The sequence below is a fragment of the Podarcis raffonei genome, chromosome 2 (genome assembly GCF_027172205.1).
Source record: "Podarcis raffonei isolate rPodRaf1 chromosome 2, rPodRaf1.pri, whole genome shotgun sequence".
NCBI classification, from domain to species: Eukaryota; Metazoa; Chordata; class Lepidosauria; order Squamata; family Lacertidae; genus Podarcis; species Podarcis raffonei.
The window spans coordinates 63,079,883-63,095,714 of record NC_070603.1 but is presented as its reverse complement, the minus strand read 5'-3'; the positions used below and the strand labels follow the sequence as shown (position 1 = coordinate 63,095,714).

At 42.4% G+C, this 15,832-nt stretch overlaps 1 protein-coding gene across 1 annotated transcript in view; it reads left to right on the top strand.

Moving 5' to 3' along the window:
* Positions 1 to 15,832, top strand: part of CSF1R (colony stimulating factor 1 receptor) — a 38,476-nt gene that overhangs the window by 3,678 nt on the left and 18,966 nt on the right. The window contains exons 2-7 of the mRNA XM_053377015.1: positions 7,297 to 7,548; positions 8,856 to 9,128; positions 10,856 to 10,989; positions 12,266 to 12,431; positions 14,132 to 14,321; positions 14,649 to 14,764. Coding sequence (XP_053232990.1) covers positions 7,297 to 7,548; positions 8,856 to 9,128; positions 10,856 to 10,989; positions 12,266 to 12,431; positions 14,132 to 14,321; positions 14,649 to 14,764 — 1,131 coding nt within the window. The remainder of the gene's footprint in view (positions 1 to 7,296; positions 7,549 to 8,855; positions 9,129 to 10,855; positions 10,990 to 12,265; positions 12,432 to 14,131; positions 14,322 to 14,648; positions 14,765 to 15,832) is intronic.

Genomic DNA, 15,832 nt, shown 5'->3' with positions numbered 1-15,832 from the left:
TTTTGATGTTCTTGCAATCCCCTGATGTAGCATCACTCCACAGTGGAAATGTAAAACTGGCAGGTGTGCTGGTGCCAGGTGTGTGAGAGCCTCCAACTCAATCCCCAATGCCGGTGGGTCACTTCCAGGGTGCTGAGCATTGGGCAGATGTCTGCACATGATGGCAGGCACTGCTACCATCCCTGGTTGAGGGCAAGGCACCAAGAATCCCTCTGTGTGCAGTCCTGATTTGCTGCATAGATAGTAAGCTTAATGATTGCATTCTCAATCAGTCATCAAGGTTTTCATGTAACATGAAGTGGAGGAAATTATTAGGATTTACTTCTGAATACATATGCTTAGGATTGTACCGTGCACACAAAATTGAGAGAAGTTTGGGGCATGGGACGGAAGGGCAGGGAGAAGTGAGATAGCATTGTCCTGGGAACATTCCTGCCATCACAGAGCCTTCAAAACCAGTACAGGTCTATGCACCTGATTTCTCAAGAGTCAACAGCTAGAAAGGTTTCGGTACTGTTAAAATGGATCCATTCTTCTGCATGAGAAATGTGCGGTGCCTAGTAGATTTTGTTATTCATTAGGCTTTTGCCCCACCTTTCTGCCAACATTGACCTAAGACCAGTGCTTTCTTTCTGGGGACACACAGGGGTACGCATACCCTAAACATTTTGTGAATCTTTGTACTTTTGTCCATTTACTGTATTTATTTTTCCTGATTTGAACTATAAAAAGGTGATTTTCTTGAGTCGAAATGAGAGTACCCCTACCCTAAACATTTTTTTTAAGAAAAAATAGCACTGCCTAAGGCAGTTGCACAAAAAATGAAAACAGGTCTGTGTGTGTGAGAGAGAGAGAGAGAGAAATACAAAAAAGAAATGCAGATAAAAGCACTATGAAATTCCCAGAGTAAACAGAGTTGCTGATTAGTAAAACAGAAGAATTAATAAATCTCTTCACCTAAACTCCTGGTGATTTTTTAAAATAAAAACACACATTTATTTAAAAGTTATAATACAGCTTTGTCTGCTGCCATAATACAGTGGTAGCTCGGGTTAGGTACTTAATTCATTCCGGAGGTCCGTTCTTAACCTGAAACTGTTCTTAACCTGAAGCACCACTTTAGCTAATGGGCCTCCTGCTGCCGCTGGAGCACGATTTCTGTTCTTATCCTGAAGCAAAGTTCTTAACCAGAGGTACTATTTCTGGGTTAGTGGAGTCTGTAACCTGAAGCGTATGTAACCTGAGGTACCACTGTATCTGAGAATGATCACTCCAATCTTCAATCCCACATTACTTTCATGTTGGCTCGCCGAAAACCTTCCATAGAAACCCAGCTACCAATCTGGTTTACTAGACATTTTGACTTCTAAAAAGACTTTGTTTCTTAAAACTATACACTCTGGGGGCTGAGCATATTTCCCTGGGGAAGGAGTTCCAGAGTCTTTTTGGTGGGAGGCATTAAGGAATCTGCCCCATCCCTGGTCACTCTAATTGGGGTGACATTTTGTCAAGTGCTTCCATTTCAGAGGAACGTTTGTTTTCTGGCAGTCCTGGCACTAAATCAAGTCGCTGGAAAAAGACTGTCCTTCACACACATGTTGCATGCACAAGCGCTGTATGAAATCTGGTTGCAAAAGTGTCACAGCTGGTGCTCGTGAACAGCAGCACAAGTCTTCCCCATCAATGCCTCTGCAATTTTATGCACTTTTTCAAAGTCCTGTTTTGTTTTTATTATTTTTTATTTTGCTCTCAAGGCTTAGGCTCGCTGTGCCACCGCTGTGGAAAAGCACTAATCGAGCCCTTAAGATAACCCTTTCCCAAACGTAGCAACCAATCGCTAGCAACTCTCTCTGTATGGAACTATTCCACTGCTTCATAAAAGTTCACCTCCTATCAAAAAGATGGATTCTGAAGTGAATTTTGATCAGGAAAGTGGTGCAGTTAGATTATTTTAGATTCTGGACTTGTAGTCTTGCCTGTTAGATGGTGATTGCGTATTACTTCATTTACTTCAGAATTAGATAAACCAGCCATGTTTTCATTCTCCTTTTTTTGCGCCAAAGTCCTGACTTGATAATACCAACAGACCAGAATTTCTGGCTCTTTATCCAGAATTTGTAAGTTCTTTACTTAAGCTGCACACACACCAGACATTTACAGCACACCGCCACCCAAAGAATCATGGGAGCTGTAGTTTACCCCTCACCAAGCTACAATTCCCAGCAGCCCTAGCAAGTTACCATTCCTAGGAGTCTTAGGAGGGAGGATGTGCTTTAATTGTGGCTGACATGTATGGTGTGCAAGCAGCCTTAGTCCAAGTTTAATTTGCACAATTTAAGCAGTTTTCAAACTTTGTTCTGGAGAACTCTGGGCTTCCTTAGAACTGTATCAGGGTTTCAATGGCAGCAAACTTCCTGAAAAGAAATGTTACATATTTTCCTCTGAAATGCGCAACCATTGGGACAGTTTTTACAACAAAAAGTGGTTGTTTTTTACTTGCTTAAGGTCCAGGACAAAGTGCCGCCTTTCGGAAATTCCCCCTGGACGTCAATTCCGCCACTAAAATCCTGGTAATGTCTTGAAAAATCTGGACATGTAGCAGTCCTAGAAAGTTGGGGTGTTATTTTTAGGGCACGTTCTCAGCCCAGACAAGGCTGCGAAGAAGCTACAGACAAGGCTTTTAAGGAAAATTGATGTGGAAGGAGTATAACAACAACAATAATGATAATGAGACATAGAATGATTGAAAAGCCCTGTTCTAGACTTGTGTGCCAAGTTGTACAATTAAAACATTACATACTTAGAATAACTGGAAGAGAAAGATGCTGTTAAGATACGGGATTATTTTTTATTTGACAAATTGTGGTGGTGGTTTCAACTTGTTCATTGTGATATTCACACAAGAATGCAACTGAGTCAAAATTGACTCATGTAATTAGTTGTGTGCTTTGAGCTTCTTCTTCATCATCATCATCACCATTAAGAGTAGATCTATGCTGTTTTTGATACCGTACTATTATACTTCAATTTCTATTTCTATTCAATTATTCTTTCTTTGCTACTTCTAACAGTCATAAAATAGGATGGTGATTTCACATCTGTTATACTATTACATTGAGCTTTGTGAAAGGTACCAGGTTTAAGATCTGTTGTCCCATTAAGGACATCCTTTTTTAAAAAAAAATCTTGAAATTACTTTAACCTTTTTAGTTATTCATTCATTTAGTAAATTGAATAAAAAACCCACTTTTTAGGAGAAGATTCCTCACAATGTAGAAAATACAAGATTGAAGCTGCAGTCCCAACCCCCTCTGCATAGGGCTAGGTGTGTGTGTTCAATCGGACAAAGGTGCCCTAGACTCTGCCAACCACTGCCCACATATTGATGGCAGTGCCACTCCACCGGAACAGAGCTCCTTGCTTCACCCATCCAACAAGCAGGTGGAAGTACTATTGGTGGGATTCCCCCCCCCCACACACACCAGCAGAAGCTCATAGATACCCGCCAAATGGGGGCATCAGGCCCAATTTGGGCTCAATCCCTGCACCAGCTCCAGGCTGGGGCTTGAACAACTGAAACAATGCAAAAATACAACAAAAGAATTTTAAAATATTCTAAAATATATTTAAAAATCTTTAAAATAGTCCATGCAAGACAACAAATATTGCAGCATAAAGCTGAACACGCTACAAACAGATCAAATAGAAACACCTCTTTTGCATTCCTAGGGATTATAGTGATTAGGGTATGATCTGGATTTTAATTTATACATTGATATATTTTGTATGATTTTATTAGGAATCCACCAAATGTTTTCCCATTTTAATTTGAGAGCAAAAATATATCTACCCCTCACTAAATCTGCTTACTGTTCTTTATTTCCCTTTTGTCATATTGCCATTTTGTTCGGAGCTTCTTTCTCCTCCTGAGAGTGATCTCAACAAACCAGAGATCCCACTGTGAACACAATGACCATAGAACCTTAGAATCATAGAGTTGGAAGGGACCCCTAAGGGTCATCTAGTCCAACTCCCTGCAGTGGAGGAATCTCAGCTAAAGCATCTATGGCACATGGCCACCCAACCTCTGTTTACAAACCTCCATGGAAGAAGAGTTCCCAACTTCATGAGGGTGTCACAGAGCTGCATAGCCAGTCAAATTTTGCTATGTGGTGGCATTTCTTGAGGCTTAACACATTTCAAGTAAAGAAACTCTTCTTTTAGCAACTAAACTAGTTTCCCCTAGAGCAGGGATGGGGAACTGGTTGCCCTCCGGATCGGTCCCAGCCAGCATGACCAATGATCAGAGATGATGGGAGATGTAGTCCAGGAACATCTAAAGGAATAAACTACTATAAACAAATTGGAAAGGAAAGGTAATAACAACATACTTTAATGGTAGCAATGTAATGTTTAATCAATTAATTAAACAGATTTATTTTAAAATCTTTTTATAAACCAAAAATGTGTCCCAATTACTGTAACTGAGCAGCAGCTTTTCTGAAAACTTTTTTATTTTGGAATTTTTCATTTTATATAGCAAGTAAGAAAAAGTATAATTAACATGACCAAAGTATTATTGAGCAGTCACTGCCTCATTATTAATTAAGCTTCTCACTTTAGTTTTTTGTTAAGCTTTATAATTACTAAATTTATTTAATCATTTGACAATGATTAACATTAATCAACATAACTGCTCCAGAAAAAATACTTCAGATCATAATATTTTGCAAGAATATAAGACTTGTCATAAAGTTGCAGTGTTTCTTCTAAAAAAAATTAAAACCTATTTGAATTTGCTTTTGCGAAAGGTCATTATTTTCATGACAGCATTGTAAAATAGGGCAACCAGTTTTCTCATAAATTATTTCAATATTCACTTGCAGTTCTCACTCTTAGATGTTATTTTTGCTATTATAGCCAAATCCCAAACTGTATTAAGCCATTATTTAAATAAGGGAGTAGTGTAACTTTCCAATTTTGAGCCATTAGCATTATTGCAGCTGTTAAGAGCTGTTAAGGTCTTTCTTTATGATAGGTAGCATATTGTTCAGGAATAGCAATAATGGATCTAAGGGAACTTCATGTCTCAGTATATTTGTTATTATTCTAATAACCATCTTATAGTCTTTTTGTGCACAATCACATGTCCACCAAATAAGGTAATACGTTCCATTCTGCTTATTGCACTTCCCACATATTTTTGAATAAGATTTATTGCTCTAATAGAGTTTTGATTTGATAGCCTGCTTTATCACTACCCAAAGGAGTCTCAAAGCAGCTAACAATCTCCTTTCCCTCCCTCCCTCCCAACAAACACTCTGTGAGGTGAGTGGGGCTGAGAGACTTCAGAGAAGTGTGACTAGTCCAAGGTCACCCAGCAGCTGCATGTGGAGGAGCGGGGAAGCACACCCAGTTCACCAGATTACAAGTCCACTGCTCTTAACCACTACACCACACATAATTACAATTATGTTGGTTTATCTATATGAGAGTGTATGCAATTTTAACCAAGAGTCTAATCAATTACTTGACTAACAGCACAACCCTATACTGTACATGTCGAATCAGAAGCAAGCCCCATTTAGATCAGTGGGACTTACTGCGATTCAGCTGCAACTCAAAGCTCCTAGGACTGTGCCCTGCAACCCTGGCACTAATGACAAAACTTTATTTGGGATAAGCTAAATGCAGAACCATGTTGAGATCATTTGAATCAGAGCTAACACACTTCCATGACCCAAGTGTTTTCTTATTTTACTTTTTAAACCTAACATTGAAAGAAAGCCAGAATTCATTTTCAGTGGATTGCCACGAATGTGACAAGAACATTTGACATAGTAATCTTGGGCTTGTTTTCAATCTGGAGTAAAACGCAAAAAGCAGAAGTGGAAGAACAAGAATACCAAGGGGTTAAACGGCAGCGATGAGGAGTGGGAAGAAGAGAGAGGAGCCACAGAGCCCAGAGCAGAGAAAACTATCTTCAATGTGTTTCCTCTGTTATTGAAGGGCACTTCAGAGTCTGTCTCCCCGCAACTATTATTCACAATGCCTTCCTCAGCACATTTGAGGTGCTGATTCACTTCTCACTTCCTCATCCTTGTATTATAAATATGAACAGCGGTCAAAAGAACTTGCTGACGCTGCAGAAAAGGCAATTGGCTTCAGCTACGGTAAAAGCCTGAAGATGGTCCTTTCTTTCTTTCCCCTCCCATTTCATTCAGCCTGAGGAAGAAGCCAGTTTGGATCCTTAATAAGAAAGCTGGCATCTGGGGCTCGATGGCCAGATGGAAAAGAAGACAGGCCTCCTGCACCTTTCACTCTCCCTTTGGCACAACTATTTAAGGTGCAGGAGCTCTGCCCACCCCAATGTACAGTGGAAGCTTGAGTTGTGAACGTAATCCGTCCAAGAGGCACGTCCGCAACTTGAAGCATTTGCATTCAGAAGTGCTGAGGCTGCACATGTGCGCGGCGCCATTTAGCGCTTCTGCGCAAGCGGCGAAACCTGGAAGTAACCGTTCCGGTACTTCTGGGTTGCCGCTGGACGCAAACTGAAAAGACGTAACCTGAAGTGGACGCAACATGAGGTATGACTAGATCCAAATGTCAGAGCCATTGTAAAAAAAAATTCAACACACAGAAGCCCCTGTAGACAAAACCCCTGACTTTCAGTCATTTGGAATTAAAACCTGTGATACACAAGGCAACTGCGGCAACACAATAAACCAACACCGTTGATTATTCTATAATAAATAAATAATGAATTTTTATTTATACCCCACCCTTCCTGAAAACCAGGCTCAGGGCAGCTAACAACAAATTTAAAACACTTAATTGATGCAACAAAAAATAAGCATAAAATACAGTATAAAACATGAAAAGCAATAAATTCAAACTCTAGGAGTGCTTAATATCTTTCTGTTTCTATCTTGCCACAATCCATGCAATGAAACCTCTGACTACGCAGCCCATGCCAGATGATGAGTACACACGCCCATTCAGGAAGAGCTGCTAGAAGAATACAGAGGATTGTGTTTGCATACCATATGGATGTTTTTCAGAGTACCAGAGCCTTATCTGGGCTGCAGTCTAGCAAGGCAAAGAAGTCACAGGGCTCACTGTCATCTTCATTTATTTTACTCATTTCAGGACTAATGGGTGCAAGTTGTTTGGTCGTAAGTCGCTTAGGGTTGCCTTGGGCAAGATAAAGCGACTAACAAATTTAATAAATAATAAAAAGATTTGCCAATGGTACCTGAAGATACATAGGCTGCTCACTGTCTTTCTTCTTTCTAGGTTCAGCCTCTCCTACCATCAGTCCTAATCTCCCCACTGTGATTGTGGAGAAGGGAGACCCGGTAAGCTTGCATTGCTCCGGGAATTCTAGTGTGGAGTGGGTCGGCATAAGGAATGAGTCTAACATCGTGGTGTACACCAATGGCACCCTCTACATACCCAAGGCCAGTTACAAGGAAAAGAAAAACTACCAGTGTGCTTATGTTAACCGTACCAGTGAGGAAACAGCATCTGTATCTCTCTGTGTGAAAGGTAACCAGACTTTTCTATTCTACTTCATTCAGTTTCACTCTCTGTTCCCACTCTATGCTTCCAAAATATCAGACAAGGGCTATGCACTTAGGGAAACCCTTTGGAGGCACTGACTCCATGTAGCTAACAACGGTTTGAAAAGGAAGAGTGGGGCAGTTTCTCCTAGAAACCTCCCTCTGCAGCCAGCTTGCTGTACAGGCATAGTCTCTCCTCATGATTTGAAACTGTATCTATACAGCAGGCTCCCCTCCATAGATGTTTCCCTCAATGCATGGGTGCCTGCTGGTTACCATAACGAATGGATGGTAGAGGAGCATAGAAGGCCTGGACTCATGAGTGGGAGCCAACTCTCTCCATCTGTATGTTGGTTAATATTGTGGATTGACTGCATGTGTTGGGGAGGGGCAGTATGTCTGGTGGGTAGTTATCCATCTTTGGCCCCCCTGCTCTCAGCTCTCCCCTGTGGCTCCTAGAAGCTGTCGGCATGTGACAGGGGCCACACCTCAGGAATGGCTTTATCTGGCTGGCTAAGCCAAGTGAGGGTAGCTGATGGGTCTCGGTGAGTTAGGGATTTTCCCTGCACATGACGACAGACCAATAAGTGAGTCCAACGGTCAAGAAGGCAGTTTCTGCATATGCTGTAGAGGGAAGTGAGGGCCAGATGGGGCTCGTCAACCTGAAAAGAATGAAAACTCTGATCCTAAACCTCTCCTACCTTGCGACTACACACACTTTGGAGTGAGAAAGGCTTTGGGAGCAAACCCCGAGGAAAAATCTGTACCTGCTGCTTTGTGGGACATCATCAGGAGAAGAAAAGGCATAAACTCTACACAAATCCAGAGTGGAGTCCTTAAGGTGGTTGGACGGCATTTTGTATGCCTCCTTCTGGCAACTCCTGGTGCCAAATGTATTGCTTTCCTTTCCTTTGGACCACATCCATAAGGCCCAGAGGAAGGATCTTATTGTCTGGGCAGCCCAGGACCTCCAGACACACTGCCCAGGCTTGCGCCCCAGAGACAGAGGTTGTACAATGAATGTGTGTGAAATGGCGCCGTTCTTACTTCAAATTTTCAACCCATTGGCTCAGCTATAAATATACATGAACATTGTTATGTGGGTATATAGCAGAGGATACCTAAACTCAGTTAGGGTCATTTCCCCAGATAATTTGGCGTGAGGGAGCCTAGGTAGATGCCATTGCTTCCAGTTGCTTCTAATGTATTCCAAGTTGCCACACGCACATCTGCTAAATGCTGGCCTCAGCTTCACAACTGATTTCTGACCCTTCTCTCCACCTCCCTCCACAGATCACAGCTCAGCCTGGTGTGTCCTTAAATCCTTCATTAGGGTGACAGAAGGTGAGGATGTGGTGCTGCCGTGCTTGATCGCTAACCCAGAATTGGCAAGCAACGTTACCCTGTGGACGGACTCGCGCAACATCTCCTCTGGATTCTCTTTCAACGCTCAAGAGGGAATACGTATGCACAGAGTAAACATGAGTGATAAAAACTTCTATAAGTGCCGTGCCCTGGTGCAAGGACGGTGGGTGGATTCAGCAAAAATAGGCCTTATTGTTGAAGGTAGGTTTGCAGTTGCTCTTTCTACAGTGGCGCCACAGCAGCAGCAGTGGTGGGGACCAGGGTGGGGTGAGGTATTTCTAAGTTGCTGCTGTAGTTATTCTGATAGCACAGTGCTGGAAGAGTGCTAAAGGTCACCTCTTGTCACAACAGCTTTGAGCATTGGGTGAGGCTAAACTAGGGAGACTTCAAGGGCAAGGTGCAGCTTTCTTTTTCTTTTTTTTTAATAATTTTTATTAACAGGCCAATCACATCACATTATCCAAATCACATTAGTTCCAAATTATACAGCCAAATTTTAAATTTTGTTGGGGGTACCCATACATCAAGCTCCGCACGAGTCCAAAACTCCGAACGAGTCCAAACATCACTTATATTACTGCTTTAATTAGACAGTTCTATCCAGATAGTCCTTTATTACTTTCTTTCTCTTCTTGTTGTTATCGTATATTCCTTTCTTTGCGATCTCTGATAATTTTCACAAGCAGATTGAAAACAGGCATCCACGGTGCAGCTTTCATGTCTGAGCAAGGATTTTAACGTCAATCCCTTCTTGCATCCAGACTCCACATCCTTTTCTTGAAAGAGCCAGTGTGGTGTAGTGGTTAAGAGTGGTAGTCTCATAATCTGGGAAACCGGGTTTGCATCTCCGCTCCTCCACATGCAACTGCTGGGTGACCTTGGTCCAGTCACACTTCTTTGAAGTCTCTCAGCCCCACTCACCTCACAGAGTGCTTGTTGTGGGGGAGGAAGGGAAAGGAGAATGTTGGCCGCTTTGAGACTCCTTCGGGTAGTGATAAAGCGGGATATCAAATCCAAACTCTTCTTCTATTCTTCTTCTTCTTCTTGCTGCATTGCACTGGACCCATGCTAAAGATGGGAGAAAAAATTGGCTCAGTTCACATTTTAATACGAAATTAGCTAATTTGCATTTTCTGGGACAATATATGAACCAAAACTTAGCTATCCATCAAAATTGGCACTTTTGCAAACACCGACTAGTGTGTCTGAGCATGCAGCTTTGTGCAACACACAATAAATGCAACAAATTATAAATAGCAGTGGTGGCAAACCAACTCCTAGCCAGCAGTGGCAGAACTTCATAGAACAGCATAGCTGCTGCCACATCCGCACCCACTCTGCTTATGCCAGCTGAAGTCAAAGGGCACTGCATTTTTGCTTTGCCAGCTCTTTGGCAAGAGGGCTGACTTTGAATTCGTGGTTTAAAGAGTGGGCCACACAGTCAAAAAATGATGGCACAAGCTGAAGAAATCTTGACAGATCTGAAAATGCTGCTTGTTACTTCACTTAAAAAGGTAAAGGTACCCCTGCCCGTACGGGCCAGTCTTGACAGACTCTGGGGTTGTGCACCCATCTCACTGAAGAGGCCGGGGGCCAGCGCTGTCCGGAGACACTTCCGGGTCACGTGGCCCGCGTGACAAAGCTGCATCTGGCGAGCCAGCGCAGCACACGGAAACGCCGTTTACCTTCCCGCCAGTAAGCGGTCCCTATTTATCTACTTGCACCTGGGGGTGCTTTCGAACTGCTAGGTTGGCAGGCGCTGGGACCGAGCAACGGGAGCGCACCCCGCCACGGGGATTCGAACCGCCAACCTTTCGATCGGCAAGCCCTAGGCGCTGAGGCTTTTACCCACAGCGCCACCCGCGTCCCGTTACTTCACTTAGTCTGTAGCTAATCAGCATACTGCTTTTCTTTTTTGCTTGATTTAGCAAGCACCTTATCTGTCACAATTAAAACGAAAGATCATGTGAGACTACAAGGAGAACCTTTCAATATCACCTGCAGAATAAGTTCCCGCTCCTATTCCTATGAGGCAAAGTGGACCTATCCTTCCACTGCAAATGTAAGTCATTTTTAAAAGGTATTTAGTCAGATCTGTCTGTTATGGCTGAAGCAGCAAAGACCTGGGATAACAGAGAGATTTGGTGGCATGGGATAATTGATGCACGACTTTAAACTGGATGTCATATGTAGCCCTGCTGATCTGGTCTTTGCTGAGCATGAACCTTAGAGTTTTATGGAACTGAACTCACAGTTGAGTCTGTGGAGTGGTGAAGGCTTTCTTGAAGGATGGAGTAGGGTCAGCCATGCTAAATGAGGTGGTGGTACACCTTCTACTCCAAAAGCTCTCTCTAGACACAAAAGTGTATGGTCATTATTACCTAGTTATGAATATCCCCTTTTGTGGCAATTAGGTTCAGGTGCACTTGGAAGAAGCTAGTTATCTAGACCAGAGCTTTCCAAGCTGCGTGTCCTGACACATTAGTGTGTCGGCTGCAGTGTGTTGCATGAATGCTCCCCACACTCCTCCCAGGGCTGGAAAGGGAGCGGGCAGCCCACCGGTTTTTCTAGTAACACTGAATTACTGTTAAACAAAATGATGCATGTCTATAAAGTGTGTCACCAACATGAAAAGTTTGGCAAGCTCTGATCTAGATCATTTTCAGGTTGTATTCAGACTTAGACTTTGCACCAAAGTTGCTTTGGCTGCCCTGATTGATCAAGTGCATTGGGAGAAGGATATTTGTGTGTGTGTGTGTGTGTGTGTGTGTGTGTGTGTGTACACACGTGCATGTGTGCTATCCTGCTCCACCTCCTTGCTTTCTCAGTAGATGTTGATACCATCAAAACATGCTATCCCCCTGCTAGACCAGCTCTCGGGGTTGGAAGTTGGGGCACAGTATCACTGTGGTTGTGTTCCTACCTACAAGGCCGAGACAGTAGTAATGGGAAATTTCTGCTCAGTCCCTTGGCAGTTGTGCTGTGGGGTCCTGCAGGGATCCATTCCCCCACCCCCCGTAATATTTAACAACTGTATGAAACTTTTGGTGTCAGCCATTTGGGGAAGTTGAATTTGCTTGTGCACTTATTTAGGTGAATACTGCCCATAGTTTCATATGCCATTGCCATTCTCTAGGAGCAGGCATAATCACAAATAAATACCCTACTGTGTATATTTACTTTATGATTTAGGTATAATCCTTTGGGTGATGATGGAGCAACACTGGGTCTAGGATGGGCACTAATGAAATGAGATGAATTAAAGTGAGGATGGTGACAACTAAAACGACGACTTGTCTGCAAAATGTGCCATCATTTCTAACTTTCCTGGCTTACAGGTCAACTTGTTTCCAATGGAAGATTATAATGTGACCTCTAGAAAATACTTCACAGACCATACCCTGTCCATTCCAGCAGTACGGTTGGAAGACACTGGGGAATATACTTGCTTGGGAACCAATTCCGCAGGAACTAGTAGTTCATCAGCCACCCTCCAGGTGATAGGTGAGCAAGTCATGATGTACACAGCCTGGGGAAATGAGCCTTAGGGTTCTGCTTTTCCCCACTGAGGTTTCACTGGGAATCAAACTGGGATCCCAATTTAGTAATGGAGCTATCATCCTTCACTTAACACAATGAAAGCAGCAATGCATTAAAAGAATTTCATAGAATGTTTCTCAGGGCCTTGAGAAAGTCTTACATCTATTTGATGTCCTAGTCTCTTGATGAAGGAGATGAAGTACAAGGGCAGAAATTATTACGTTTTTCAGGATGCACAAGTTATAAGGAGAAGAAATAAGTTTGTTAATGAATTCAGAGAATCACAACCTCCCCCGCCCCTTTTATTTACAATTTCTATTTTCCTTTTAAAATCCTGGTTAATTAATCAATATAACTACTTGTAACATTTTTCCAGGCTAAATGTAGCATATTCTCTGTACCCCCTAAAAACTCATTGTGATCATTCTAAGTTACCCAAGTTTTTGTAAGCAGATTTTAAAAAATTAGACTGCAAAACAGCTGATTTTTCCAAGTCTCATATTTCCATTCATTGTTAATCACAGCTTCCCCTTCTATGGTACTTCAGCTGCAACCTAATTCTCTGTATTTTTACTCCATGGATTCTATATTTCCTGCTCCTACCAATTTGTTCCCAGCAGCACTCAAGACATCCGGGATGGATCACACTTATTCACTCATTTGCCACCAACTTTTAAAGTGACTGATATGCCCCACAATAAATCAAATGCTGCAAAGCTTGTTCATATCTAATGGGCCCAGTTCTCAACATCATTCACAACCCAGCAGCCCAACAATACAGCTCACCCAGTTTTAATACAAAAACAAACCTCAGTCAAGGGAGGTGTGTGTTGACCCTTCCTACAGGTTTTATCTGGGCAAAGGTTTCTGATTCCTTCATTGCAGGTGGTTGGACTAGATGACCCTCTGTTTCCCTTCCAACTCTACAATTCTATGACTTTATGATCATTGCACACTTAGTCTAGTGATAATGCACACATTTAAATGAGTGCCTAAGCTGGGCTTTGTTTCAGGAAGCGTTTAAGAAAGGAGCATTTGGGTTAACATGAGAGCAATGGATTCAATACAATGGATTCAATACATAACCCAACATATGTCCCCAAGTTCACTGCTCCCCATAAGATTTCTAGGTGAAACACCACCACAATTTCCTACAGACAATAACTCTGTCCTTTAGATGTCCTTTTGACTTCAATATTGCAGGCTTAATTCACCCATCTCGAGCTCTCATCCAGGCAGAAGACAAAAGGATGAATCATCTTCTTGCCTTTCTGGTCCATCATTTATGCCTTCCTGGACCATCTTCACTTCCACTGAGACCCATACCTGAATATCACAGGTTATATGTGGCCTGGGGAGAGGCATGGCTTAGGGAGAGTCCCAGACAAGGAAGCCTGTAAGACCACATTTAGCCCATGGGCCTATGCTTCTCCATCCCTGCATTAAGCAATTTGCTTATGGCATTGGAAGACTGCTGCTTTGCTATGTGGAGGTCCAATTACTGTGATTATTCAAGTTGCCAAATTCCATGTGGGTATCACAAGGGGAAAACCACACTGATCCTAGTTGTGTCCCAACTTTTTCTCCTAGGAGAAAGGTTTAAAAAACAAATTAAAAAAAGAATTCCTCTGTGCAACATCTTCATTCATTCATTTTCTTTTCAGAGAGTGGCTATGTGCATTTGTCCACCATACAGAACAGAAGCCAAGAGACAAATTTGCACAGCAGCCTGAACCTGCACGTGCTCATTGAGGCTTATCCTAGACCTCACACACAGAGATGGACATACATGAACCCATCAAGGAGCTCCCAGAATTTCACACTCAATATGGAAATGACTTCTGGCAACAACAGGTAAGAAATAATGTGCCTCCTCCTAAATGATTTTCCAAACTATAAATTAATTGCACGAGGGATGCACAGAACTCCTCCATTGGCCAAGCTTGCTGGGGCTGATGAGAGTTGTAGCTCTATCATCTCGAGGACCAAAAGTTTCCCACACTTGATCTAAGGTATGATATGAGCAATGCCCTCTTTCTTGCTTCTACATAGACTATTTATGAAATCTAACACCTGTCCATAGATAATGCAAAATTATCTCTGGTCTCTATTTGAGAGGCTTCCATTCTGATTGCTTCTGAAAGGACCCTACCCTGTGCATTTGTTCTTTTTTTGTAAAAGGTACAACAATACGCTCAAACTGAACAGGATGGAGGAAAAGAATGGTGGAATATACACATTTTTTGTAGATAATGGTGAAGCCAACGCATCCATCACCTTCAACATCTCAGTGAAAAGTAAGTGTTCCATCCACCACACTTCTTCCAATGTTATGTCTACGTTGAGAAGGAACAGCAGAACACTCAGTCTCAACCAACAAGCTAAAGTGAAGGATGCAGGTGACCTTTCTGCTCTTCCTGTAAGCAAATGTGATGTTGTAGCTATAACAATAAAATACACCGAAAGGAATTGTGATTGCAGTGATACAACCACACACACTCAAAGCAGCCCCCAAGAATAGATCAAGTGATCGAGAGTGAAGTATAATTGCCAGAAGTAGCCTTTCCTAGTGGGAATTGGAATAATCCACACCAAAAGGAAAATATTGACTGTGCTTTTGCTTGGATAAAGTGGTGACCAGCTACAGAATAGATTGGCTCCAAAGGCCACATCTGAGACTCTGGTATAGAATCATGGAATTGCAGAGCTGGAAGGGACCCTGCAATTGTCGAACCTCCTGCAATGCAGGAATCTCAACTGAAGCATCCATGACAGATGATCTTCCAACCTCTGCTTTAAAACCTCTTGTGGAGGCGAGTCTACCATCTTCTGAGAGAGTTTGTTCCGCTGTCGACAGCTCTTACTGTCAGAAAGTTCTTCCTGATGTTTAGTCAGAATCCCGTAACTTGAATCCATTGGTTCCTATCCTTCTGGAGCAGAAGAAAACAACCTTGCTCTCTCTTCCTTGTGATGGCCCTTTAGATATTTGAAGATGGCTATCATATCTCTTTTCAAATCTCTCTCAGTCTCCTCAACATACCAACTTCCTCAACTGTTCCTCTTAAGGCTTGTTTTCCAGACCCTTTTATCATCTTGGTCGCCCTCATCTGCACATGTTCCTACTTGTTAATATCCTTCTGATTGTGGTGCCAGGTTTGGTGTGGCCAAAATAAAACATGGAGTGTATTCTAAGTACACTGCATAAGCAGGGCTTATTGTAAATGTTAGAAGGTTCTATTAGTTACCTTGCTCTGGACACTATATTTCTGCTAACACAGCCTAGAATAGCATTTTGTTGTTGTTGCTGCTGCATCACACTGTTAACTCATGTTAAGCTTGTGGTCTACTGAGACCTCTAGATTCTT